The 27,117-nt window shown below is 40.8% G+C and overlaps 1 protein-coding gene across 1 annotated transcript in view; it reads right to left on the bottom strand.

Moving 5' to 3' along the window:
• Positions 1–25,654, bottom strand: part of LOC114561972 (bromodomain-containing protein 4-like) — a 29,083-nt gene extending 3,429 nt beyond the window's left edge. Inside the window, 20 exon segments of the mRNA XM_028588156.1 lie at positions 104–237; positions 2,332–2,452; positions 2,524–2,624; positions 4,332–4,949; positions 6,079–6,468; positions 6,594–6,692; positions 7,367–7,624; positions 8,070–8,170; positions 8,248–8,507; positions 8,683–8,904; positions 10,230–10,358; positions 11,121–11,492; positions 11,590–11,927; positions 14,570–14,702; positions 14,842–14,934; positions 14,936–14,980; positions 16,514–16,606; positions 16,688–16,928; positions 22,997–23,101; positions 25,486–25,654. Of these exon segments, the coding sequence (XP_028443957.1) occupies positions 104–237; positions 2,332–2,452; positions 2,524–2,624; positions 4,332–4,949; positions 6,079–6,468; positions 6,594–6,692; positions 7,367–7,624; positions 8,070–8,170; positions 8,248–8,507; positions 8,683–8,904; positions 10,230–10,358; positions 11,121–11,492; positions 11,590–11,927; positions 14,570–14,702; positions 14,842–14,934; positions 14,936–14,980; positions 16,514–16,606; positions 16,688–16,816 (3,636 nt within the window). The 5' untranslated portion in view covers positions 16,817–16,928; positions 22,997–23,101; positions 25,486–25,654.
• Between the last annotated feature and the right edge of the window lie 1,463 nt (positions 25,655–27,117).

Genomic DNA, 27,117 nt, shown 5'->3' with positions numbered 1-27,117 from the left:
AGAATGACAGGATGAATGGAAGGAGAGGAAAAACAGACAAACCAGAAAGTGCAGCGGTATTGTGGCTAAAGACGTTTGCTTCTTATCTCGCACTCATACACACCTGTGTCTTCTTGGGAGCAATAGGAGTTTTGGGCTCTTGCTTGATTTTGTGGTCTTGCTGCGAGCAGGGTGGCGCCGGGGAGTCTGGGAGGCGGGAACCGGGGCGAGAACCATCCACTGGCTTCAGGTCTAATCCTGAGGGGGACATACTCAGGGATTAACTATACATATGTACCTTCAAATCATCAAAGAGGGGGTCTTAAGTGGGGCTGCATAATAAATCTTTTTTCATCATCAACTTGTTGAAAGACACTCAATTTTTTTGCGTTCAGTTCAATGAAATAATGTTGGAAATAATTTCCTTATAGTTTTATTTATTCAACAAGCAATTTGTTGTATTCAAATAAAATACTAAGTCAGAAAGGCAGAGTATTTTAAAATCTTTTGAAAGAAAAAAAAAAAAAAAACTTCATCGCATATTTTCCTCATATTGTGCAGCCCTAGTCATAAGCAAGAATGCCTCCATAAAATGGCTGTAGAACTGTTTGGAAGAAAGCATACAAAATCTTTCTGAATTCTAAGTAACAGAAGGCTTGTGCTTATGACCAGTGGTTAAATGGACTTTTATAGGGAGGGGGGAGTCCTTATTTACAGTGAATGGTCATCATTCAAAATTGCGCCGTAAAATGACTTAATGTGTTTTTACACCAAAGGGGCTCTTTTTCCAGTATTAATGTGTAAGGTAGGGTTGATTAGTTATTCAAACAAAGAGAAATACTTTACAATTCACTTACTTTATTATTATGTTTTAACTTTAATGTTAACAGGCAGGCAACGGATTTCACCCTCGGAAAAAAATTTATGAAATTGAACATGTTTGGTTGGCAAATATGTAAAAATCTTTTTAAACAAGAAAATGATGTTGATTTAAGAGAATCAGGGCCAAGTTCTTTGGCAGTTTAGGTTACGTTTGATTTAATCACACCGACACGGGAGGTCATTACTCAACTCAACAGCAGTTCATTGCCAGACTATCACACAGCTGCCTCAATTCTGTTCTCCATACAGCAGTGGCACTGGAGAGGGCCAGGTGTCGGGTGACAACACATTTATTTGATCAAAAAGCTCCAGCTCATGCTCTGGGACCATTACGGATTGCATGCTGAACCAGAGAACGCAGCGATTAATGCATTATGACGTCTGATAATTCCATGTAGTCTTGCTAATTATTCAGTCTCATATGCCATGTATTTGCCAGGAGATGACAATAACAATATTTGGTGTTGAAGGAGACGGAGCTGAGCTCCGGCAGGGTGTGTTGTGGACCGGAGGAGGCGGCGCTGCGCTCCAGCCCAATTTAACAGGGACACGCCAACTTAGTGGGACTTTAGCTTAGTCACAGTAACCCCCAGAGTTAGTCGATACATACCCTTCTCATCTCCGTGCGTGTTGTAACTCTTTCCGACGGCTCCACCGGTAGCTTAGCCTAGCACGGATCCTGGAGGTAACCGGTTCCAACTAGCCTACTGCTCCAAATAAGTGACAAAATAACAGCAACATGTTCCTGTTTACATGTTGTGATTTGTATAGTCACAGGGTTTACAAATAACAAGGTCACATGAGACACAGCTGTCTTCTAACTGTATACAAACTGGGAACTATATTCTCAGAAAGGTTAAGCACTGCTACTTCTGCGGAGTGATTTACTAGTAGCACCTGAAAACCTGTGGTGAAGAGCAGAGAGTTCGCCTGGAGTTTGCTCAGAGTTGGAGTAATAGAGTCAACAATTACTAGATATTAAAAGCATAGTGACCGTGGTATTTGTACACCCTGTGACTATACAAATCTCAACATGTAAACAGGAACATGTTGGCGTTATTTTGTCACTTATTCGGAGCAGTAGGCTAGATGGAGCCGGTTACCTCCAGGATCTGTGCTAGGCTTAGCTAGCGCTGGGGGAGTCAGACAGAGTTACAACACGCACGGAGATGAGAAGGGTATGTATCGACTTGTCCAACTCTGGGGGTTACGGGGAATACGCTAAAGTCCCAATAAGTCGTTGTGTTCCTTTAACCTCTGCTTATGACTGCGGGCAGCTTTTCCACACATATCACTTTTATATTTGACAAAGAAGAGGAACCAATATTCTGCCATTTAAGATTCTGACACCTTGCTCAGCTTTGAGCACCAAAATTTGGGCAATTTATTTCTGCAACTTCTAAATAAATGGTAGCTTCTTTGGCTTTAGATATGATGGATACTGAAGTAGACATAAACTCTTGTACTCACTATGTTTGTTGTCGTGTTTGTGTGTGTCTTGACGCATGGCAGGGCTGAAGGGAGAGGGGGGCAGAACAGGCGACTGGGAAAGCTTTTCTTCTTTGACCGCCACCAGGTTGGACCTCTGCTCCTACACAGACAGAGTAAATTTACATACAAAGAGCTCTCTCTCTCTCTCTCCCTCTCTCTCTCTCTACTCACAAGTTTCTTGGTCTGGGAGGGTGACTGCTGTCCCATTGGATGGAACTGAGGCATCTGAGGAGAATGCATCATCAGGGGGGAAGGGCTCTCACGCAGGACACCTAGAAAAACAGGATAGGAAACATTGCAGAAAATTCCTCTATTTAATTCAAAATGTAACTAAATGTGCAGTGACATCTACACTATGCTTATATCTAGTGTTTCCCAAGCCTAAGGGTCAAGTTTGTAAATATAAATAATCCCAATCTTAGAATACAAACTGTAACGCTTTTATTTTGAAGTATCATTTACGAGTGCAGCGTTTTGTAGTGCTTCCAATATTTAATATCAGTATTTAGAGCAGTTTGATATGCATCAGTCCCAAAAGGTGTTCAGCTCCATTCACTGGTCACGAGGTCCTCATCTTACAGGTTGTAGCTGTCCTTTGAGAGGAAGCTTGCTTGCTCCACAACATGGCCAGATGCAGGTATGACGCAATATATTCAACTTGGTTTTACTTTCACTGAAGACAAAACATGACATCAGTGTGTTGTAAGTATTAAAATACTGGTCCATTTACTTACTGTCCTATTATTACTGGGTTTCTCAACATGTTAGAGGGTAAAAAAAAAAAAAAAAAAAAAATCCAAATAAGCCCCAATTAATTCTACTACTTACAATGTACCAAAACAATCATTTTTTTACCCGTCTTCCCTGGAATCGTTTCAAGAACAAATCCATTTGTAAATGACTCAATACGCTACTTCATATGCCAGGCCTATAGGCGGTGCTGGTTCTGCTACAGAAATTCACCAAAAAACAGAGAAGAAGAGCATAGTCACTTCCACTTCCCACAATAACACGACTAGCTAGATTATAACGTTCTCTTAATACATCCATGGACTATAATAACTTTCACCACTGCTCATTTTATAAAGGCCGCCACAAGAAAACATGTCTTTGTTTACATTGTATAATGTGCTGTTGGATTGCTTTTTATTTTGCATGATGGCAGCGCGCTAGCAGCAAGCTAATGTTAGCGTGCTAACGTTAGCTAGCTCTAACATCGGCAGTCAAACAAACATCAATGATCCATGAATGATGTCATTTTAATAATCTATACGTTTTTCTTGCAGTAGCCTTTCTACAATAAGCCGTGGTAAAAGTTACTATAATCCGTTCAAGGAGTTGATAAGCAGACAGATTAGCTAGCTAGTTGATAAAGTTATCTACTTCCACTTTATAAACAGATAGCCATAGCAGCTAACGTCAACGTTACTTCGCTGCTTGAGCGGTCAGCTACTTTAGCGATGTTTAACGTTGGCTACATAACGTTAGCAATATATCTTGTGTAGAGAGTCCAGAGGGAAGGGTCAGGGAGCAGAGACACAGTATTTAGATGAAGTCTGCTGGTGTAACCATGGAGATGGGACATGCTCGTTTAGCTTCACCGCAGTTGTGTGCATCAGCGGCCGTGGGAGAGGGTGTAAAAGAAGGGTGTGGCGATGACATCATCGACACAGATTCGTATTCATCATCCATACGAAGCCAAACGAGAGCAGTTTTCGGATTTTTCAAAAAAGTGCGTTTTCAGGCAGTGAGTTTGCAGGATTAGTCTGGACGGTCGGCCCAAACGATGCAAAACATGTGCGTTTGCACAAAAAACGTTTCCGTGTGGATGGCCCCTTAAGCCCCAAATTTATTCCCTGCTTTAGACTCAGGAAACACATTTGTGTGACAGAATAAGATGTTTTTCTTTTTCCTTTGATCATTTTGGGGGGTCCAGACCCTCAGTTTGGAAACCACTGCCTTAAGTATAGAGATCTTACCTGTCGGGAAAGGCTCTGCTTTGCTGCGTGGTGATGGCTGTTGTTGATGTTGCTGCATCTGTTGTACCTTCTGCTGCAGAGCCACCCCCTTCTGGTGCTGTGACGTTGACGTATGTGTATGTGGGAAAGGCTGGCGCATGTGCGCGTGACCTGAGCTGTGTCTCTGTGTCAGGGCGGGAATGGCTGTTGTCACAGCCTGCATGTGCATTGACGGCATCAGCTGAGGGGCTCCGTGCGCCGGCGTATGTGTATGCGCGTGTAGCGTCTGTGGTTGCGGCTGCGCGGTGGGTCGAGCCTGGAGCGACTGCAAGAAGCTGTGAACTTGACTGAGGGGTGGGGTTTGAGAACTGATGGGCGTCGGCTCTTCGTCGTCCTCCAGCAGGGCCTGGGGAGGTTGTGCCGAGAGGGTACCCAAGATGCCGTGCGATGTGGGTGAAGGGACACGGGGGCGAGGGACAGGCTGGGGGAGAGCAAGTGGAAGCGAGGGCTGAAGCTTGGGTGAGGAGGATGGAGGCAGGGAGGGCAGCGAGGATGGGGGAGGCTGTGAGGGTTTTGGAGGAAGCGGCGCTGCTCGGTTGCTAGGTCTTGATGGTTGCTGGGGAAGAGCATTGTGGATCGCTGCAAAACACAAGAAGAGCGGGATGGGGGGAAAAAAAAACAAGAAAACATGAGTTTTTTTTCCCTTTTAAGACCGAAAACCTTTGTCTTTAAAAAAGCAATTAAAAAAATAAATTCCGGGTTGAAATGTTTAGACAAATCAAAAAACATTTGCTTCTTATAGCTCTTCGGGATGTGAGGATTTGCTACTTTTATCTGTTGAAAATCCTAAATTGTATAAGATAAAACTTGAATGTTGTTTGGTATCGGAGTGCTTTTCACAATTTTTTGACAGACTAAAGGCGCTTTTCCATTACATGGTACCTACTTGCCTCGCCTCTACTCGCCTTTTTTGGTTTTCCATTACGAAAAAAAGTACCTGGTACCTGCTAACAGGTACTTTTTTTAGTACCTGCTCAGTTGAGGTTCCAAGCGAGCTGAGGCGAGCCGGGAAGGTGACGTGAAACCCTGCAGGCTGCTGATTGGTCGGAAAGAAGTGTCACTGATCACTGCATTGCTAGCGAGAGACGGCATTTTTCAATAGTTTAGCCAGCGGTGTTTTTTTGCTGCCGGAGGCTACACGCAGAGCTTTCTCCGTAGCATACAAGTGGCCTGATGGTTATACTGGTGCGCTGGTGTGTGCATGTGTGATGTGTGTCTGTGTCGAGTCGCCGTATGTGTGTGTGTGGGGAGCTAGTGAGCGAGGGAGAAGTGAGAGAGTGACGCTCCGCAGCGAGTAGCGACTCTAGAGTCACATATATGTGACCACGGTGGGAAATCTGGAGCAGTAAACGTTAACTATCTCTTTGATATCATGTTGTTTACTGAGACAGAGAACCAGGAAATGCGTCGGGGATATGTCAATGGGAAAGCAAGCTACTAAGCCACGCCCACGGCAGTCGCTATGACGACCAGCCACGCTGAGGCGATACTAAAATCTGCAATGGAAAACGGACGCACAGCGAGTCGAGGCGAGTCGAGCAGGTACCATGTAATGGAAAAACGCCATATAATTTAAGTCCGTTTAGAGGAGTGAGGAGTCAGCAGTCAATGACATTAATTAATAATGAAAATAATCATCACATGCAACCTGAAAATGCCTGAATATTGTCGCAATCATGGCCAAATGAAGTGCACGGATGCAACATACCTGGTGAAGGTATGATGGGATGTTGGTTTAGGAAAGGGAGCGTCTCAGTGGGCGTCTGGACAACGGGTGGGTTTGCGTTGAAGAGGCCAGACACGACGGCAGCGGCACCAGCAGTAGTAATGGTTGGATTGGGCTCGGCGTTTGACTGCGCCAGGTGAGGGTTCATAAATTGAGCCAGAGGATCGAATCCAGAGCCCATCAGCTGTGAGGAGTCCAGAGACTGGACAGGGGGAGGGGGGACAAATGGTGGTTTGGACTGGACCACTTGAGGCTGAGGCTGGGGTTGAGGCTGAAGAGCGACTGGACCCCCTCCGGTACTGAGGGACAGGTTGTGCAGCCTCTTGGTGTCTTTGTTAGTGAGGATCTTCTTCTGCAGCTTGGGAACCAGCCCTGGTGGACAAAAGGTATATGAAATATATATAACAAGGAAATACGAGGGACGCTGATATGCTGAAGAACTACAGCAAATGTTTCTCAAAAAAAGATCTGCTGACGGCATTGTGTGTCTGTGTTACCGTTGTCAGAGTCTTCACTGTCAGAGGAGTCGCTGCTGCCTGATGATGAGGATTCCGTCTTCATCTTTGTCACATTTGTCATTTCCAGAGGCTTCTCTACTGCAACAAAACACACCCAAAACATTCAGAAACTGGCAGACTGCTTCTGTTTGACTTGTGTGAACACAAGACATTTAGCCAGTGTGAAGAAGAAGAAGAAAGTCAGTCTTATTTAAGTTAATTAACAGTTGGGCAAACATACAGTGACTGACTGAATAAACTAAAAATGAATAAGTTAATGCATAGAGCTAATTACTAATGTTTTCAATTATCATCATAGTGTATTTTGCAATATAGCAAACATATCCTAAATTACATACAATCAAACTGATTTTCGATCAAACTGTGTTACAGTGTTGCTCATGACATGGCAGCAAGTGTGTAAAACTAAAACTGAAACTACCAATTTGGTTTTTAATTACAGTACAATTTGTTTAGAATCACTTGACTGGAAAACAGAAATCAGAATGAGACCACTGAAAATCAATAAATGATAATATTGACTAAATGGCCCTTGTAATTTAAGAGCATTCCTGTGTAGTCTTGAAGCTGTAAAACAGGATAAACTAATCCTTAGACTGTCTGTTGTCTTGAAGAAGGGTCACTGCCTGACAGTTAAACAGCATTTAATTATGAGTGGTAGAACAAGACCTTCATGTTCAAGTGCAATGACTCAGGTGACAAGTCTCATGACAATCCTTTAAAAAGAAGTTTTGAGCACTCAAACAGCCTACCTGATGGCTTTTTCTTCTTCTTGAGGCAGCTGGAAACGTATTTCTCCAACTCTCTCAGCGTGGAGGGCTTCAGAGTCTCAAAGTCAATCTCGATCTCGTCCGGGTTGGAGTTCTTCAGCGAGGGCTCGCGCGTTTGAATTATGTGCACGACGCGACCCAATTTGTCTCCGGGCAACTTGTTGATGTCCAGGCTCAGCTGGCGCTTCTCCTCGTACGACATCGGCTTGCACCTCTCACCGGACATGCCCCCAAATACATCTGAGGAGGAAAACATATTGGCAGGCTGATACTGGGCCACTGTTCAAGACACAAACACTTTTAAACTAGGGCTGTGCAATTAATCTAAATTCTTTAATCGCGATTAAGATTTCGGCTACTAGTGATCACAAAAACAGATGAATAAAAAAAATAAAGAAATATTTTTGCAAATTACGTTTTCCAAGTAAACACTTATTTTGTCTCGTGTTCCAAATGGAAAAAGACAGTTCAAAACGGCAAAAGAATTAAGGGAAATTTCACAGTTCAAGGTTGTTGTTTTTTTCTGTTGATTTCTTTCAGTTTTCTAAGTTCAATAACTGCAACATTTCCAAAAGACAATGAGTAATCATGTTGGATAATTGTGATTTCAATGTTAACAAAAATAAATTGTGATTATGATTTTTTTTTTCAATAAATATGCTCAACATATCTTTCATATACATACCCAATTCATCTTCTGCTTCCAGGGAGGCCGAGGGGACGAGAGGGGTTGGCCCCGGCTGAGGAGGCAAAACTGGGCGACTGTTTTTAACTCCTTCTTTCTTCCTGTGATTGACAAATGATTAGATTAGCTCCGGTTAACACAGCTACAATAACATCACTTATCTCTCTGTAACACCTACCCAGGCTTTTTCCTTTCCTTCTTAACAACGATTGGCTCCTTGCTGCTCTTGTTTTTCTTAGAAGTCTGAAGCACCACAGAAGGAGGGGCCTCCGCAGGTTCCTCTGCTCCCATCTTCTTCTTGTGCTTTTCTTTCTTCTTCTCCTTCTCTCTTTCCTTCTCCCTTTCCTTCTCCTTCTCCTTCTTCTCCCTCTCTTTCTTCTTGGGCTTGATGGCTGGGGGCTGGGAGAGTGCTGCCAGCTGTTCATGGACAGCTTTAAGCTAGACGACACAAACACACACAGTGGTGGTCTTAAGAGACGAAAAAGACAGAATCCTGCACATTTCCTTCTCCGTGTCTCAGCATTCACCCACATTCGGTAAAGCTGCTCTGCGTGGCCCACCCACCTGTTGTGTCTCATAAGCCTCCCTCCCCCTTCATTTTCCATCCTCTAACCTGTTCCTGTAACTCAGCCAATCGGTGTTGCCGTTCGTGTTCTGAGTCTCCTCCAGAGGACTCGGATTCGGAGGAACTGGAGCTGTCGTTCTCCGAGACAGCAGGAGGAGGCGGGGCTTGTCGAGTGGAGGGGGCAGGGTGGAGGGCCGATGATGGGGTGGGAACAGGGGCGGGCTCCTCTGGCTCATCAGGCATTTTGGCAAAACGCATCTCAAACACGTCCTGTTAGGATGGAGGACGGCAGGAGAAACTGTGAACTCTACTTGATCCACAAACCAATAGGTACAATAGGTAGATATGTTTAACACAGGAATAAAAAACAAGAGTATTTGGAAGCTGGATCTAACATGGAACTAGGTAACAATACCAACCATTTACACAATGTGGACACCTAAATATTACATCCCTAGGCAATCCTAGTTAAATCAGTTTCAAGGCCTTTATTATTTTAGAATACTGTTGGTGCGGATAGGATGCATTTTCTTGAATAAGATTGTGCTTAATCATGTAAACACAAATGACTTACTAACACATATACAATGGGGATGTAAAGGTTTGTGTATTTGTCCTGAACTGTCACAGTACAGGGAAGGGATGGGTCATGATTTTCAAATCTTTGACTAGTCATTAAATTATTAAAAAAAAAAAAAACAGCGAATATCGAATAGTATTTTTGATTTAAATGCTCATCCCTAGTAAAGGGGTGACAGTCTGGTGGACGGAACTGCTCACAGAATACATGGGATGTAGATTGATGCATGTAATGCAGAACCAAAGGCCGCGTTACACGTATTAGCCGGAATAACGTTATCTGTAAACTTAAAGCAACATGTGCTGACAACAAGCTGATTGGCGTACTTGCCAGTCACCCTATGGTGTGAGCAAATAAAACGGTGGAGCTAGAAGACCTGCCTGAGGGTTCTACAACAACAAAGGAGAGAGAGTTGTGTATAAGACGAGGACAGTGTCAGCGTGACAGTACGTGAATGGAAACACATTGAACATGCTAATGCACATTCAATAGTGTCACTGTGTGCCATTTACTGGGATGAGGAAAAAAAATAAATTTCTATTTTTTATTTCATAACATAAGAGATGCTTTTCCCATTGCCGGTTTGGTTAGTGTTTGTAAAGTATAATAGTGTTATAAATGGTCCTCATTTTTTTATAATGAAAATAGTTTACCAAAGTTGCCAGGGGAAAAATGCTACCTCCGTCCCCAGCAAGAGGATTGTGTCTGTCTTTCATACTTGCACTACTGTCTGTTCAAAATAATTAAAAAGAAACCTATCCTTAAAAAAAAATGTAAACCCAAAAATTCTGCTGTGCTGAACTCGTACTAAACTGTGACCGGGGTATGAACTGAACCGTGACTTCTGTGCACCATTACACCCCTGATATACAATGAACATACAGTGGGAAGAACAGGGTCGAGGGGCCCATGGGTCATTTTTGCCCTGGCCCCCTAGTAGGTTAATCTGGCCCTGGTCATATAGTGTATATAATATTTATTATGGACTGACTGACATGGATGACCTGTGGATTACCTGTAAATTGCGCGCCATGCCAACCACATCATGGTCTGGGGGATTGTACTTGTAACAGTTGGAGAACATCAACCGGACGTCTGCTGCAAATTCTTGAGCGTCTCTGTACTGCCTGTTGTCCAGCTTTTTCTGAAGGAGAGAAACAAATGGACCGCCATGATCACAACCCCTCCAAATAATAAAAAAAAAAAAAAAAGCTGTGAGTTGCTGAAGGAACGGTGGGTATTTCCACCTGAATATTTCCTTTGTACCAACCAAACTGTATCTATAAAAGAAATACTGAAAGATGACCGTAAGAAGAAGTACAGAATAAGGTAATCCAAAATAAACAAACAAAGGTTTAATCAGACAATAAATATTCTTTACCTTCTTTTTTTCATTCTCCTCCTCATCATTTTCTACTGCATTTTAGGTTAAGTTCTTGTATGGGTAGTTAATTTGTCAAATACAAAAAGTTTGGCAGGTTGGGGTTAGGGTTTTTGCTGCCACACATGGTCCAGGGTTTTTCCTACCATTAGGAGGCTTAGGTGCAGCACCCAAGCCGTTTTGGGCACCACCTAAGACGAATGAATGTAAAATCAATGTGAGCATCAAAACTAACTGCCTAAAATGACTTTTCTCAGATCTCATGATTGTGGTCCCCAGTGGACAAGTTTCATCTTTAAGCTCTTAAAATTGTTATTTGTTATCTGCTCTAGCTTTTATAATGTTTAGACACATATATTGTAATATTAATGGTTCTAAATGATGTGGAATTGCATTTAGTTATTGAAAATCACGTCAGGGAGGACCCCTAAACATCCCACCAAATATGTGCACCTAGGTTGTCCACAAACCAGGGAAAAAGCCTGTGGTCTATTATATGTTGGTCTCTAATCCTAATAAAATCACCTTGATGTTGCTGAGATCCATTGGGTGCTTGATGATGTCGTGGTAGTCGTGGAGGCCTAGAGCTTTTGCATCAACGGGCTTGTAGAAGGGCCAGGCGTATGCTACATGTTTCTTAGACAGCATCTCTCTGACGAGACGTGAGCAGAAACGCAACTGCTCCTGACGCTTCGGCGTAACCGTCCCTGCCGCCTCCAAACTGCCACCCAGGTGATGCTGAGAGTCCGGCTGCGACGTGTCTTTTTTGGGCGTCTTGGATGGGCGAATGCTCTCTCGCCGCGGCCGAATCTCAGCAGAGACGGGAGATGATTCGCTGAGCTGGTCATTGGCAGTGGGTGTGGTGGTGTCTGCTTTCCTCTTCTGGCTCTTCCTTTGCTGTTGGAACATCAGGGATCAGAGGTTAGAAAAACAACAACAACATCAGCTTGTGATGAATTCATTTATTAATAATGGCTGCTGGCGTTCTCCATACCTTGATGAGGGCGGGGGAGCTCTGCAGCATCGGAGCGGGATGGAGGCCTGGGTGCGTTGGGGCCGGAGGGGGAACAGAGGTCATGCCCTGGGCCAGGACGTCAGCCGTTGAGAGGGGAAACGGAGGACCCAGATGGGGTGCGTGGGAAGTGGGAGTAGGAGGCACGCGTGGGGGCTGAGGCAGAGTCAGAGGCTGGGCCAGGGACAGGACGGGAGGGCCTTGAGGGGTGGGTGGGGCACGGGTCTGCGGGGTGGTTGACGGGGATGAGAAGCTCTGTGTGTGTGGGGTGGTGGAGGGGGAGGATGAGTCTTGGCCTGAATCGGACTTGGAGATCAGACCTGGAAGGAAGGAAGAATATAAACACAAGAAAAGCACAAAGATTAAATAAAGGATACAACGCTAACAATTTTTATAAAATCCATTTTAACAAAAAGAAATTATAACATTACGCAAATCTTATTTATTTTGTCTGTGCTAGGGCTGCAGCTATCGGTTATTTTAGTAATCGAGTATTCTACCGATCATTCCATCGATTAATCAAGTAATCGGATTAGAAATACTTTTTTTTTTATTTAAGGACAATAATATACAATAGTTTGGTTTAATTTTCGGAAAAAGCTAAATTTTTATTGCCTACAATATCATCTATCAAAAAACTAAACATTAAATGCATTTAAGTGCCATATTACATTGTTTTTTAAGAAAACTTTTTCTGATATGCAATAACAACCTCAAACTAAGGGATACATTAAACATACATAAACATGACCTTAAGTTGTGCAACTTAACTTTCAGAACTACAAGTTTCAACCTGAGACTGATCTGTATATAGGCTTATAAGTATATATAAGTTAAACTCAACCTATTTTCCATTTATATATTTTATTACAATGCTACACAGCTCTGTTACACTTATGCTAGTAGATTGTTGAGCAGCTGTTCCTCCGTGAGGAGAGAGAGAGAGAAAATGGTGCGCAACCATCAGCCGTTTTTCCGAAGGGATAGTCAACAAGTCGGCGGCTCTTCAGATCAAATTGCTGTCACCGCTACATATTTTCTTGTCTTTGTTTTTGGTAGTGGTTGGGTTTGGTGTAGTTTCATTGTCCATACCACTCTGTTATTTACTTACTTATTTTGTCAGGTCCGCTTCGTGGAATGGATGATTAAGTTAGACTCAATGTTTTCTGTTGAGATGCTGAAGCACTGACGTCGTGCTACTATTGTGGTAAGCTAGTTCCATTTTGCAGTAGACACACTGTACAGAGTTTTCATTTTAATTACGTCTGAACTGATTCCAAACTTTGCACACGTTCTGTCGTTTTCTCCAGCCTGTCTCTTCTCCTGCCCCTCACTATTTACGTTCTCTTTCTTAATTTTGTAAACTGCGACAGTAATAATCATCCGTGCGGAAACATTGTGAGCAATACGTTTGTAACATTGTTTAAACAAAGCTTCGAGGCAAATCATTTTGCATAGAGGATTTTTAGTAATTGAATTATTCAAGTTACTCAAGGAATCGTTTCAGCCCTAGTCTGTGCGTAACGTAATTTTTCTGTATGCCTCTACGACACGTAATGTTAGACAGCCAATCACATGCATTACTATATCTTGGTAAAAGCATGGTGCATGCTTGTTTTCTCATTGATGCTGATGAGATTTACTCCTTAGGTATTGAAATTTTGTATTGAATGACGAGGCATTTTGCGGTACTCAATACTAAGGAGGCAATTCGGTTGGGGCCAAAAAAAGTATTGAAGTTTGGTACCCAGCCCTACCAACAACTACTTTAAACCTGTTGGAAGGATTGTGAAATGACCAACAATGGTGCAACAGGCATGTAGCAATCGAGATTTAATTTAACAATACAAGTTTCATTCTAGGTGTAGCTGATGAAAAGTGCAAACCAGTACAGACAACATAAGAACTGTACATACAAGCTTGGCTGGTTAGATTAGTACCATTTAGTTGTCACAAACACAATCATAACCTGTAGGGCTGTCAATCGATTAAAAAATGTAATCGAATTAATTACATACTCTGTGATTAATTAATCGAAATTAATCGCATACATAATTAACGGTGCCTGAACCAATACTTTTTAAGAAAGTAAAAAAAAGAAAAGAAAAAAGAAGGGTACTAAACAACAGTCTGTGACATTAAATAAGGGCTTGTTTATTGCTAAGGCCATATGGTCAAAATTAAATGATTTGATAATAATCTATAACAATAAAAATAAGGAAGAAGTAACAAGTAGCTAAATGTTCCAATCAATGATCCAGGCAGCACATTCTCGTCTCCCTCCTTCATTTTACAGTCGAATGATGGCTAAAACGGCTCCGGGTCAAACGTCAATATGTAATGGATTAATCTGCATTAGTTTTTTTTAACGCGTTATTTTTTCTCAGATTAATTAATCGAAATTAACGCATTATTTTGACAGCCCTAATAACCTGTCCTAATGTACATATTAACACCTTTGCTATTAAAAGGGAAGCTCGTGAGGCAACAAAAATTTCAAATTGTTTAACTTTTACCGACAGTCCATATTACATCCCAGGGTTCAACGTTAAGGTCAATTTTTACTGGCCCCAATACAAATTTTATATATATATATATATATATATATATATATATATATATATATATATATATATATATATATATATATATATATATATATAATATAAAAAAAAAAAAAAAACATTAAAAAAAAGGATGTAAAATGTAGAATAAAATATCGTAATAAAACAAAAGCGTCACTAGCACCAACTCAATTATTGATTGGCCAAAAGGCACATACAAATCAAATCATTCATCAAGCATTCTCAGACGGGGGCAAGAGAATGATGACGTCATTTACGATGCGATGATGCCCAAACTGACAAGCGCGTGGATATATCTACTTGCCCGACATGCTGTTTTATTTGACTCGGGCCATCGAGCAACCCCTATAATTGAACCCTGCATCCTAAACTCATACCAGGCTCCCGTCTGCCCCCTCGGCGTCCCTTGGTGACAACAGCAATCTCCTTCTCCTCCTGGGGCATCTGTGTGATCTTCTGGAAAAAGACCTTTTCCAAGGCCTCCGCCATTAGGACAATATCATCCCCAGGCTAAACACACAAACACAACACATGCACACATTTAGAATGCATAAGCTCTTTATGTGCAGATGCTTTCCCAGAATTTGTCACCTGAACTTTTAAGTTCAGGAAAGTCACGTGACTAGAACTTATGTGGACAGTGGCTAACCTTGTTGTAGATGTAGCAGTTTGTGAACATTGTGTTGAAGTCTTGGATACACTCATGGGCATTCCAGTAGTAGTGGTTCTCCAAACGTTTTTTTTATCGTGCCCATGTCCATAGGTATCTTGATGATCTTGTAGTAGTCCTTAAGTGAGACGGAGAGCAGGTAGAAAGTATTTGATTAGTATCTTGTCAGGGCGAAAGTAAATGAAGAATGTGAGAAAAGACACAATGTATGTGTATGCAGTTTTTAAACTCATTCTCTGTCATCAGTTCAAAATACACAATTCATGTCAACTGTGTAATTTGTCACTTGTAGCACATATCAGAGGTGCAGTAGCCTGGCACTCTGGTCTATATTTTTCTTGTTATCAAGAAATCGCATAAAAACACCAAAATCAACAATGAAAGTACTGTCTGGTTAGCCAAGACCTGATACAGTTCATTATGGTGCTATAGACCTTCATTGTTGTAAAAAAGACAACAAAAAAACTACGGGCCACACCATTAAACTGGCTGACATGTTGGTTTATTGTAATGAACATGGGTTTATTTTTAAGTTAAGTCCACATACGTTGTCCTGCCGACAATACTTACTAGTGCAGCAAATCTATGGATGAAAACAGTCCCCAATAAATACAGTAGTTACTGTTTGAGTAGCGTTTGCTAAAAACTACAGTGCCCAGTTGTTCTATGAAAGTATTTAGCCTTTTCAAAAGTATCGTATTTGTAAATGGGCTTGGGGTTGAGAGAAACACATATGCTGGAGAAATTGTAAAGTATTGAGAGACAACGCATATTTGTTTTGGTCTTTTCATGGGATTTGTTGACAACGAAAATATTAAAATTAAAATATCCTTTAATAGGATCACACAGCATATAAAGCATAATATAGATCTGTCTATAGTGCTGGTTTGGACGTTATTTTACTTTCACATTCTTCCTCTGAAAAGCCAAACTCTGCAGCAATGACAATGGACTGCACGAAGAATTAACTGTTGTGCTGATAACAGCAAAAGGAGATTCAAATGAATAAACAATAGAGACTAACTGCAGAGAGTGCAGGTTTTACAGTTGCAGGTATTTTTCAACTAGTTTCTCCTTTTCGACTGTGACAACTACAAGACCACAGAAGAAGTTAGGGCTGTCCTCGACTAAAGAAATTCTTAGTCGACTAACACTTATACGATTTTGACGCCTAATTGATTAGTTGATTTAATTGACAGAGCTGTGTGCTTTGAGAGGTCTAGACTAGAAAAGCACAATATAAATGTAGTTAATTAACCATCTGTAAAACTGAGTTTCTCCACAAATAATCCTGCAAAAGCACCACTTTAAATCTTGTGTTTACCATAAATGTGCTCAGAAGTTTCTTGGAAATAAGTAATTAAGCATGAATAAGCATAAAAAATGACTAATCGACTAAAGAAATCTTAGTCGACTAAGACCAAAACGACCGGTTAGTCGACAACTACAGTCGTCAGTGGCAGCCCTAGAAGAAATACTACTTTCTTTCCAGTGAAGAAGTCAAGTCAGCTGTCGCAATGCACTAGCTAAGGAAGTCTGAATAAAATGCAGCTTTTTCTGCTGAATAATAAAAAAAAAAAGATAATGCAGCTATTTTGATGCTATCAAGTGTTTTGGATTTTGATTACAGGCACACAAACACATGACTCACAGGTAAACCGAGTTTGATGGCGTCAACAGGAGCTTGGAAGGGCCATGCAAAGTGGTGTTTCCACAATGTCTTCAACACATCTTTCAGCAGGTACTGAAAAAGAGCAAAATCATATCAAATTTAGGTCCAAACACCAGCCAAAGTTTATATTTACAAACACACAAACCTCCATACCTGTAGCTGGTTGGTCTGTCGTTTGGGTCTGGAGGGGTTCCATGCTTCAGGGGGTGGAGGGTTGAAGGCGAGAGGCGGTGGGGCAGAGGGAGGGTTCTGGCTGCTGCCAGCCTCCAGTCCGTCTCCCATCGCAGAGGTGGGTTGCAGTGACTGAGCCGACGGTTTGAGCAGATAGGACCTGGCAGGGGCAGGTGGGACCGGGGGGATCCCCCTCAGGCCATTACACTCCTCGCTCGACTCTCTGGAAGGACAGTCATCAAAAGCATCATCACCACTGGCACTACTACTGTTACTATTATTGTTATTGAAGCCAACTCTGATTTAAATTTCTCAAGATATAAACCACAGTCAGCCTCGTTATTACAACTCAAACCTGAAACCAACCCACTACCACATGGATCCTTCATCCTCTATCTCCGTGTCAGTGTCAATGTCAATGTAGGGTAGGGCTCTAGCGATACACTAATCTCACGATACAATACACGATATTCAGCTCACGATACGATATATATCACGATATTCAGCCAACGATACGATTCAATATAATTCAATACACTTACATCATTTTCTGAAAGATTTAAAGGGGACCGAGTGATTTTGGTGACATCTTGTGAGTGTTCCATTTACTTGGATTTAATTAATTGAACTGAAAACATCAATTACACAATATATGTCTCTGACTGGACAGAGTGTACAGCAGGGATCATCAACTACATTTTTTTCAGAATTTTTTTAAGCACTCTGGCAGCCGGACTTTCAAATAAAATAAAATGAATTTATACCTAATACGCCTATTCTTTTTCACTTTCTTACTGAATTAATGCTCTTTTTTTTTTTTTTTTTTTTCATGTATTAGTGTGAACAAACACTTAAAAAACATGGAAACTCCATAATGATAACTGGCTCTTTAACTAGAAAAAGATCTCAGACTAGGAGGCAGTTCACTGAGGAGTGATGGTTAAAGTCTGTGATTATGGAAAAATTATTGTAGTATGCAGCATCCTGATTGCTGGAAAATGCTTGCAGAAAGAGAGGCTGTTGTCGGGTAAACATGTCACTGTCAAAGAGGCTGAAGCAAAAAGTTGAAGTGGAAAAGCCAAAAGCCCAGCTTTAATGATGAATGGACTGATAAGCAGGCTATGCACTCGTCATGTATGCCTCATTTGCAATGAAACGTTGTTGTTGCAAAATAATACAACCAGCATCATCATCATCATCATCACTGAACATAACGATCGCGTCATTCACGTGCATATTAAGTAGCTCCAGATTGTCCGCTCTAGCGGAGGATTTGGTTTGTTCAGCCAGCAGTGAGGTTTACAAGAATTTGTCAACATTTCCAGATTCCCGGCAACCTAAGATAAACAGTTAGACTACAAACTGACAGCTTTTGTTTTAGCTTGATTGTAAAAATTCGCTATTTGCAGAGTAGAGCTGTGTTTGCGTAAAACAGCGCGGTGGACTGAGCCGATTGAAATATCGCTTTCTACATGTTTATGCCGGTCTACACAGGTGAGTGCATTGATAAGTATTGACTTTCTACTCACGAAGGCTTAACTGTAGCCTATTTACAGAAAAGAGACAGCGTGAGTTCATCTGCCCCAGCGGCCGTTGGTAACTCTGTATCGTTCCCAGTCAGGTGCTGCGTGTTTTAACCTTTAAACACACACACATCTCGGCTCAGCGGTGTGTGTGTTTTAACGCACACACATCTCGGCTCAGCTGTGTGTGTGGAGCTCGGTCATTGCTGTAGAGAATCCCAGCATGTGAATAGAGATGTAAATACAGGGGCTGGGTTTTTGCTCTAAATGCTTGAAATGATAAATAACAGAACACATTTTTTCCTCTTTACATTTTGTGATTTCATGATTATTCTGGGGGCCAGACTAAAAGTTTTGGCGGTGGGCCGCCAGTTGACGTTGGCTGCTCTACAGCGACACTAGCGGCTGGCTGACCAAATCGCTCTTCTTGCAACGTGAACGGGGGTAAACACGGGGGATTTGAATGGGACTTATGTATCGATACTCGCGGCATAAAACTCGATACTTTCTTGGGGAATAAAATATCAATAAAATTGCTCAGCCTTAATGTAGGGCTGTGTAATAAATATCACACACACACACACACACACACACACACACACACACACACACACACACACACACACACACACACACACACACACACACACACACACACACACACACACACACACACACACACACACACACACACACACACACACACACAGCTATTTTGCAAGTTCTCCCACTTGGAAATCATGGAGGGGTCTGAAATTGTCATCGTAGGTGCATGTCCATTATGAGAGACATAATCTTAAAAAGAAAATCCAGAAATCACAATATATGATTTTTTAACTATTTATTTGTATGATACAGCTGCAAATAAGTATTTGAACACCTGTCTATCAGCTAGAATTCTGACCCTCAAAGACCGGTTAGTCTGCCTTTAAAATGTCCACCTCCACTCCATTTATTATCCTAAATTAGATGCACCTGTTTAAGGTCGTAGCTGCATGAAGACACCGGTTCACCCCATACAATCAGTAAGAATCCAACTACTAACATGGCCAAGACCAAAGAGCTGTCCAAAGCCACTAGAGACAAAATTGTACACCTCCACAAGGCTGGAAAGGGCTACGGGGAAATTGCCAAGCAGCTTGGTGAAAAAAGGTCCACTGTTGGAGCAATCATTAGAAAATGGAAGAAGCTAAACATGACTGTCAATCTCCCTCGGACTGGGGCTCCATGCAAGATCTCACCTTGTGGGGTCTCAATGATCCTAAGAAAGGTGAGAAATCAGCCCAGAACTACACGGGAGGAGCTGGTCAATGACCTGAAAAGAGCTGGGACCACAGTTTCCATGGTTACTGTTGGTAATACACTAAGACGTCATGGTTTGAAATCATGCATGGCACGGAAGGTTCAAGGCCCGTCTTAAGTTTGCCAATGACCATTTGGATGATCCAGAAGAGTCATGGGAGAAAGTCATGTGGTCAGATGAGACCAAAATAGAACTTTTTGGTCATTATTCCACTAACTGTGTTTGGAGGAAGAAGAATGAGGAGTACCATCCCAAGAACACCATCCCTACTGTGAAGCATGGGGGTGGTAGCATCATGCTTTGGGGGGGTTTTTCTGCACATGAGACAGGGCGACTGCACTGTATTAAGGAGAAGATGACCAGGGCCATGTATTGCGAGATTTTGGGGAACAACCTCCTTCCCTCAGTTAGAGCAGTGAAGATGGGTCGAGGCTGGGTCTTCCAACATGACAATGACCCGAAGCACACAGCCAGGATAACCAAGGAGTGGCTCTGTAAGAAGCATATCAAGGTTCTGGCGTGGCCTAGCCAGTCTCCAGACCTAAACCCAATAGAGAATCTTTGGAGGGAGCTCAAACTCTGTGTTTCTCAGCGACAGCCCAGAAACCTGACTGATCTAGAGAAGATCTGTGTGGAGGAGTGGGCCAAAATCCCTCCTGCAGTGTGTGTAAACCTGGTGAAAAACTACAGGAAACGTTTGACCTCTGTACTTGCAAACAAAGGCTACTGTACCAAATATTAACATTGATTTTCTCAGGTGTTCAAATACTTATTTGCAGCTGTATCATACAAATAAATAGTTTCAAAAAAATCACACATTGTGATTTCTGGATTTTCTTTTTTAGATTATGTCTCTCACAATGGACATGCACCTACGATGACAATTGCAGACCCCTCCATGATTTCTAAGTGGGAGAACTTGCAAAATAGCAGGGTGTTCAAATACTTATTTTCCTCACTGTATATGGCTAGATATCATCTTAAATTTTGGACATCGTAATATTGTGATCTGACACAAGTGTTGTCTTTTCCTGGTTTTAAAAAAGGCATACAGTAAAATTGTCAATTTCTGAACTTACCAGACTTACTAGCAGTTTTATTATTTGCCTTTACCCACTTAGTTATTGAATTCACATTATTGGTGATTATTTAACAAAACTCTCAAACTCTCATTATTTTGTGAAACAAAAGTAGTCAACATTACAATATCGCCATTGATGTATTTGGTCAAAAACTTCCTGATATTTGATTTTTTTCCCATATCACTCAGCTCTACTTCAATGGCATTGGCATGTGAGAGGGAGATAACTTGGAAAGGTAGATCCCCCCAAGAAAAACACACCGTCTCATCTTTCTGTTAAGTTACACTATTCTTTTCACAACTTTAGGCTAAATAGGGAAACATCCATTAATGTTGGCAGAAGATAATTTTTCCGATTCTCAATGGTTAGTGTTTATTTTAATGTAGGCTGATAGCTTTCAAACAACATATCAATAACATCTACCATCCCAATTCTATTCGAAATCAATCAAATTACTTGAGCTCTCAGTTACAGATTTCAGAAAAACATTTGAAATGTATCTTCATAAGTAAGAAGCAGTTTTTAATTATATTCAGTACAATGCTAGAAGTATCAGCTGCTGTCCATCTGGCATTGGCAATTCATTCCATGTTTGGAATTTCACTCTCTTTGATCAACATTTTAGAACTATTTAAAACACTGGACCGGAGACAAGGCAGAGTCTACGATGTAGGTACTACTGCAGTGAAAATCTGTATGTGTTACAATGAAGTTGTGAGAAGGCACTTTACTCAAGTACACTTTAACATGCAATTACAGAGCTAGATAAAACCTTCAATTTATTTACAAAAAGCCAGTTCGAGCAGCAGTAAGGCCGATCTATTGAATAGCACTAGATTTGAATATTACAATTGACAGTTTTTGTTATGCAATTCTGTATTGTAGAGAATTCATTTACCTTGGTCTTATGTGGTGCATGCTAGGGCTGCATAATATATTGTTTTTTTATTGCCATTGTGATAATAATAATAGCAATAAACAACATATCGAGAAAGACAGAGATTTGTTTGTGTTAGTTGAAAGAAAATTATTAGTAGAAAACTGCACTTTAAAATGTAATTGTCAATTCTTTTTTTAGTGGTACCTTTAATGTTGTAGCAGAATACTGAAAGCAGCAGAAATATAGAACTGAGAACAGTAGTAGTTTATCGCAAGTAATAGGGCTGGGCAATAAAACGATAACGATATGTATCGCGATAGACACAATCAATATCAATAGAAAATGCGGTCCATAAAACGTTCGATAACTTGTTTTTCTTCATCAGAAGAAACCAGAGGTTGTGAATCAAGTTTGGTTGCATGAACAAAGGCCCTCACTCTCTGGCAACCTAGCAACGTGGGGAGTGACACTCTAACAGCCAATCATGTAACAGTATCATGTTTGGTTGCGCCACATCGCTGTCTCGTGTTCTTCAATAACAGAACCGGCGTGGAGTGGAAAGTGAGTGCCGCAGCGAGCGAGGAAATCGTTGATAAAACAGGAAAAGTCAGTATCGCAGTTTTGGGGATTTTATAAGTCTGACCGTAGTCAGACCAATGTCGTCCCCACCAACACTGGTACTACCATAAACTTGTTTTACCACTTTAGCCGCGCTCACACTTTGGAGCACAGCCGTATTCGCCAGCAACGTCCAACAACATCTGCAGCTGCAACACGGCACAAGCAGCAGAGCGCCATGGAGAGGTACTCTGCATCAGCGCTTTACTAAACGCCACAAAGAAATAACGGAGGCAGACATGCTGAGCACTGTCCAGAAGCCAGGTTACCAACCTAGCACTAAACCTGCAGAAAATAGTTCCTTCTCAGGTTTCTTATATTTAGCTAACACTTTGCACTATTTTATGACACTTTATTAAGCATTTCTTACTCATTCTTTAATTTTGCACCTTAATGTTAAGAGATAATTGTTAAGTGTTCATTGTGATTTTAGACCTGTTTACATTTTAATTATTTGAGTGTTTTCCATGGTTGTGTTGACATTTCTGCTTTTATAACTGAGGGGATTATAATCAGAGCAGGGTTAAGTTTAAAATAAAAATGTTTAAATTTAATATATTTTTCTCCTGGTCCTTATTTTAAATAGGTCATAAAAAATATCAATAATTATTGATATTGACCGATATGAAAAACTTATATCGTGATACAGTTTTCAACCATATCGCCCAGCCCTAGCAAGTAATATCATTATCGCAATATTCAATGTTAATGCATATTTTCATCATATCGTGCAGCCCTAGTGTAAACAGATGCAAAAAGTAATAATGATGCAATGACTACATTTTGCCAATGGTGAGCATTTCTATCAAGGCCTCTGTAGGCCAAATGGTTAATTTTGACACATTTAAATATTAAAAAAGGACAAATTGTTTTCCAGAGACTCACATGTTTGTAGCTATGCAGCTGTGATTTATTGCAATTGTGTGATCATATCTCAGTGGATGAGGCGGCGATTTCCTGAGGTAACACCGGAGGTTTGTCAGTGACACGCTGTGGGGGCAAGGAAACCACAACACAGACAGACAGAGGGCCGAGTGTTACACCTGAGAGAAAGAGATATAAAGAAACGAGGCACGCCTGGTTAACAATTGTTTGGGTTGATTCCAACGAACATCAAAATACACTACCCAGATTAATGTTTGGTTATGCTGTGTCGTAAGCAGCCGTGATCAGAGCCCTATAACACAGGCAAAGACCAAATGTTTTTTCGATACAACAGGAATGGCACAAAGAAAGTTCCATTCCTGTCAGATGTCCGAAATTTGACAATGCTTTGATATTACCTGTACCTCTTTTTCTAATTACTTCATTTGAGGCTGCACCTTTTTTTTTTTAGTTAATTCCTCCTGTGCAATGTTTAAAAAAAGGGATCCACCAACAGTCAATTACAAAATGTTTTTTATTCACATTCTTCCTGGAAATGACCCCTCTCTTACTGGAACTGTCGATAATACTTGTACAATTCTTAGCCCATGACGGCCTTTTGACCCACCTTTAAAACTTTAATGAAACGGTTTTTAAGCTGTCATAACCCTTCACCTTACTTCTTGTCTAATGTATCTACACCCCTGTAGCACAATTATACATCTGCTCTGCAAGCAAGAGACCTTTAACAATGTGTCTTTTGATTCTGCTGGCAATCTATAGGCTTTGAGGACTTGTTACGCCACAGGGGACTACATGTGCACATCGTAGACCATGTACAGTACCAGTCAAAAGTTTGGAATCACTTTCTTATTCAAGTGAAAAGGTAAATGTGTTAAAACGTTTGACTGGTGCTGTATATATAATGTATCTGTATGTTGTCTTCTTTATTCCCCAGGAATTAGCCCCAAAAAACAATAAACTTTCTAACAGTATTCTCAGTATTCCAGTCCTTTATAATTTTTTGGCATCTTTCATCATGTGCATGTTTTTTGTGCTATAGTTTATCTTGTGTGGTTTTACATTTCAGTCACTTTAAGACAAGCTAGCTGACAAGGACGTAGGTTTCCTTGATTTTATGGATGACTACAGTGAACTCTGACCTTGGACCTCTACAGTAACGCCTTTTGACAGTGTATGTCACGGTACTCAAAAGGTCCTTTTTTGGAATCTCACTAATAATCTGTCAATGTACAAACAAAGACAATAACTTGTCTTTATTCTATCCTGAGCTAACATTTTCCTCTCTTAATGACCTAAATCTTCATATTAAAAGACTAATTCACTTAACTTAAATGTGTGTATGTAGAATATGCATCTTACCCAATTTTCCCCTAGGGATGATAAAGTATTTATGATTATTCTTAAATGGAAGCAAAAAAAAACAGATTGGGAACAGATTTCTTAATACACTATGTTCAATATTGTGGTGCCATTCACCAAACCATTAATACAGTATCAATTCTAACTGGCCAGTAGACTGTGGCTGAGCTCTAAAAAAAAAAATCTAAATAAAAAAAAATATCAACAATATCCTGAGAATTGACACGAAGCAATTGCGTTCACATGATGTAGCAATGTCGCAGCTAATTTGAATGCAACGCCTGACATCGGATAGTGAAGCAATAACGTACTTTAACTCGTACATTAGCTAATTATCCTACAGCTATCAGCCATTTTGCTACTATTTCGTATCACGTAGCTAACGTTATATGTTCTTCAAACTACCGGGTTTCCCGAGGAAAGCAAAGAGGCTAACGAAACTAAATGTCATGAATAACGTTACTTATCACAACAGTGAACACAAAGACATAGCTAGCTACCTACCTAGCTAATTTATTCAAAAACAACTTTGCACCCTTGCCTTGCTAACCTTCCTTGTCAGTACATCGCCATGTCCACTGTGAGCAACTGACAGCTCCCCACGTAAACGGCCTTTCAGAATACAACTTGGACGGGATTGATATTCTCGAAGTTACGTACGTCGCACTTCACATGAGCTCCTGCGCCATCGTGCGTAAACTACGCTGCCGAGAGGACGTAACTTATGTCACGAATACGGCCTACGGGGCTACAAACAAACAGCCTAGCAGCTAACTGGTTAGCATGATACCGACCTGCAGATAACGTGCACACTGACAGCACGGAGTGTCCAATGACACGAAAACGACCTTAACGCAAGTATTGAGAGAAGAAAGATTCAACACATAATATGCACAATAACACAAAATCACGCTAACTTAAAATACAAAAAGCATCTATCTCGTGTGCCCGAACCGGTGCAAGGCCTGCGAAGACAGCTCATGCTCCGCTTGCCGAAGCGCACACTGACAGCGCGCGAAATACGCCCCCGGTGTCTATTGTAAACCTTTTACCGTATCCCCGGGGCTGTATGCTTTCGTTTGATATACCAACGTCCTCTACGGAAAGGCATAAAATGCCATTTTTACCTTCTTCTGTCGGTTGTCAGCGCTCGCAGACCTTCCTCGCCCCAAATCCAGAACAAACAGTCCCGTTTGACGTCGATGACGTCAGACGCACGGGGGCAGGCTGAAGGTTTGTCAGCCACAACCACAACTCCGCCTCATCCTCCCCCGGGAACATCATGCAATATCTCGTAATGATTTCAGCGATCAAACAGGTCAGTGCTTATCACACAAATGATGTATTTGATCCATTAAGATGCCAGAAGTAAATAGGCAAGTAAAATCCACGCATTAATAATGCATACATTGAAGGAACTGACATTGTATTTCTACCATTTCAAGCGTCAAACAGATCGATTTATTTTAATGAAATGATGTACAATCCTCAGAACATCACCATCTTTATAGGATATTAGTTCAAGATTTTATAAAGTACTGCTCACATTCTTTATGGAAAACAGGAACATATTTTTCTTTGGTTAATTAATGTATAAACCCAAACAATACATATTCATAAAGCCAAAAGTTAAATTATCAGTAATAAACTACATGCCACAATTTTAGTGTAGTATATGGTATTCTTAGGCAACAGTCCAACCTGCAATGAAATATTATATTACTGAGAAATTAATTAATCAGTAGGTTCAGTTGTGACAGGAGTCATTTCTAAAATGAAACCACATCATTGATGAAAATTACACCTCGATCTTCAAAATGTTTGATATTAATTTGTGGGCCAGGGGGATTTTGTACCTCATGAATAGAATGTTCGTGAAATTGTATGTATTTAATTGACAGCTATATCAATGTAAAGTTATAAAGGCCCTCGAACCTTCACCTTTTGATAAATAAATACACTCCATCACTGCAAACTGCAAGTTAAACTGTACTCAAGTTGTGCCCTTTTAGACCAGTGTTTCTCAAATGGGGGTACGTGTCCCCCTAGGGGTACTTTGGAGGACTGCAGGAGTTGCTGTCGCTGTTGTTTTACATTACCTGTCATTTTATCCAAAGCCACTTCCAATTAAGTGCTTTCAACCCTGAAGGTGCAAACTCCAGACAAGTAGTAAGAGCAAGTACATTAGTTTCAAATAAGCAAAACTACAAAAAGACATAAAGTGCAGTTTTAAGAAATGTTTTTTTTTCATGTTTTTGAAGTTTGTCACTATTTTCAACCTGTTCTTGCCTTCCTTTTTTCTCCAAGGTTGAAGTTTTTGTCGCTTTTTTCAGAAAACAATTCTGCCTTTGTCAAGGTTTTTGTCACTTATTTCCAAGTTTGTCTTCCTTCTTTCTACTATCGCTGTTTTCTAAGTTTTTGATACTATCATCCAACTATTTTTGCCTTCCTTCCTTCTACCAACTTTTTACGTAAGTTTTTGTTGCCTTTTTTCATCAGCATTTAAATGTTTTTCAGTTACATTACTTTATGCACCGATCCCACGTAATAAAATAAAGAAAATCTAAAAGTAGTTTATTTATGTTCTTTTTCCATTATAACTGACAAGTCAAAGTGCATAATAAAAGAAAGTTCTGTGGCATTCATTGTTTGTTTCACAAAGAGTTTAACCTGAGCCAGACTGACTAATATAGAAATAATATCACATCTATACAGGGATAGTAGTATACACTTAGTAAACATAAAATATATGACACACT

This window comes from Perca flavescens, chromosome 2 (assembly GCF_004354835.1).
Source record: "Perca flavescens isolate YP-PL-M2 chromosome 2, PFLA_1.0, whole genome shotgun sequence".
Classification (NCBI taxonomy): Eukaryota; Metazoa; Chordata; class Actinopteri; order Perciformes; family Percidae; genus Perca; species Perca flavescens.
The sequence above is the reverse complement of the archived record's forward strand: the minus strand, read 5'-3'. Positions and strand labels throughout refer to the sequence as shown.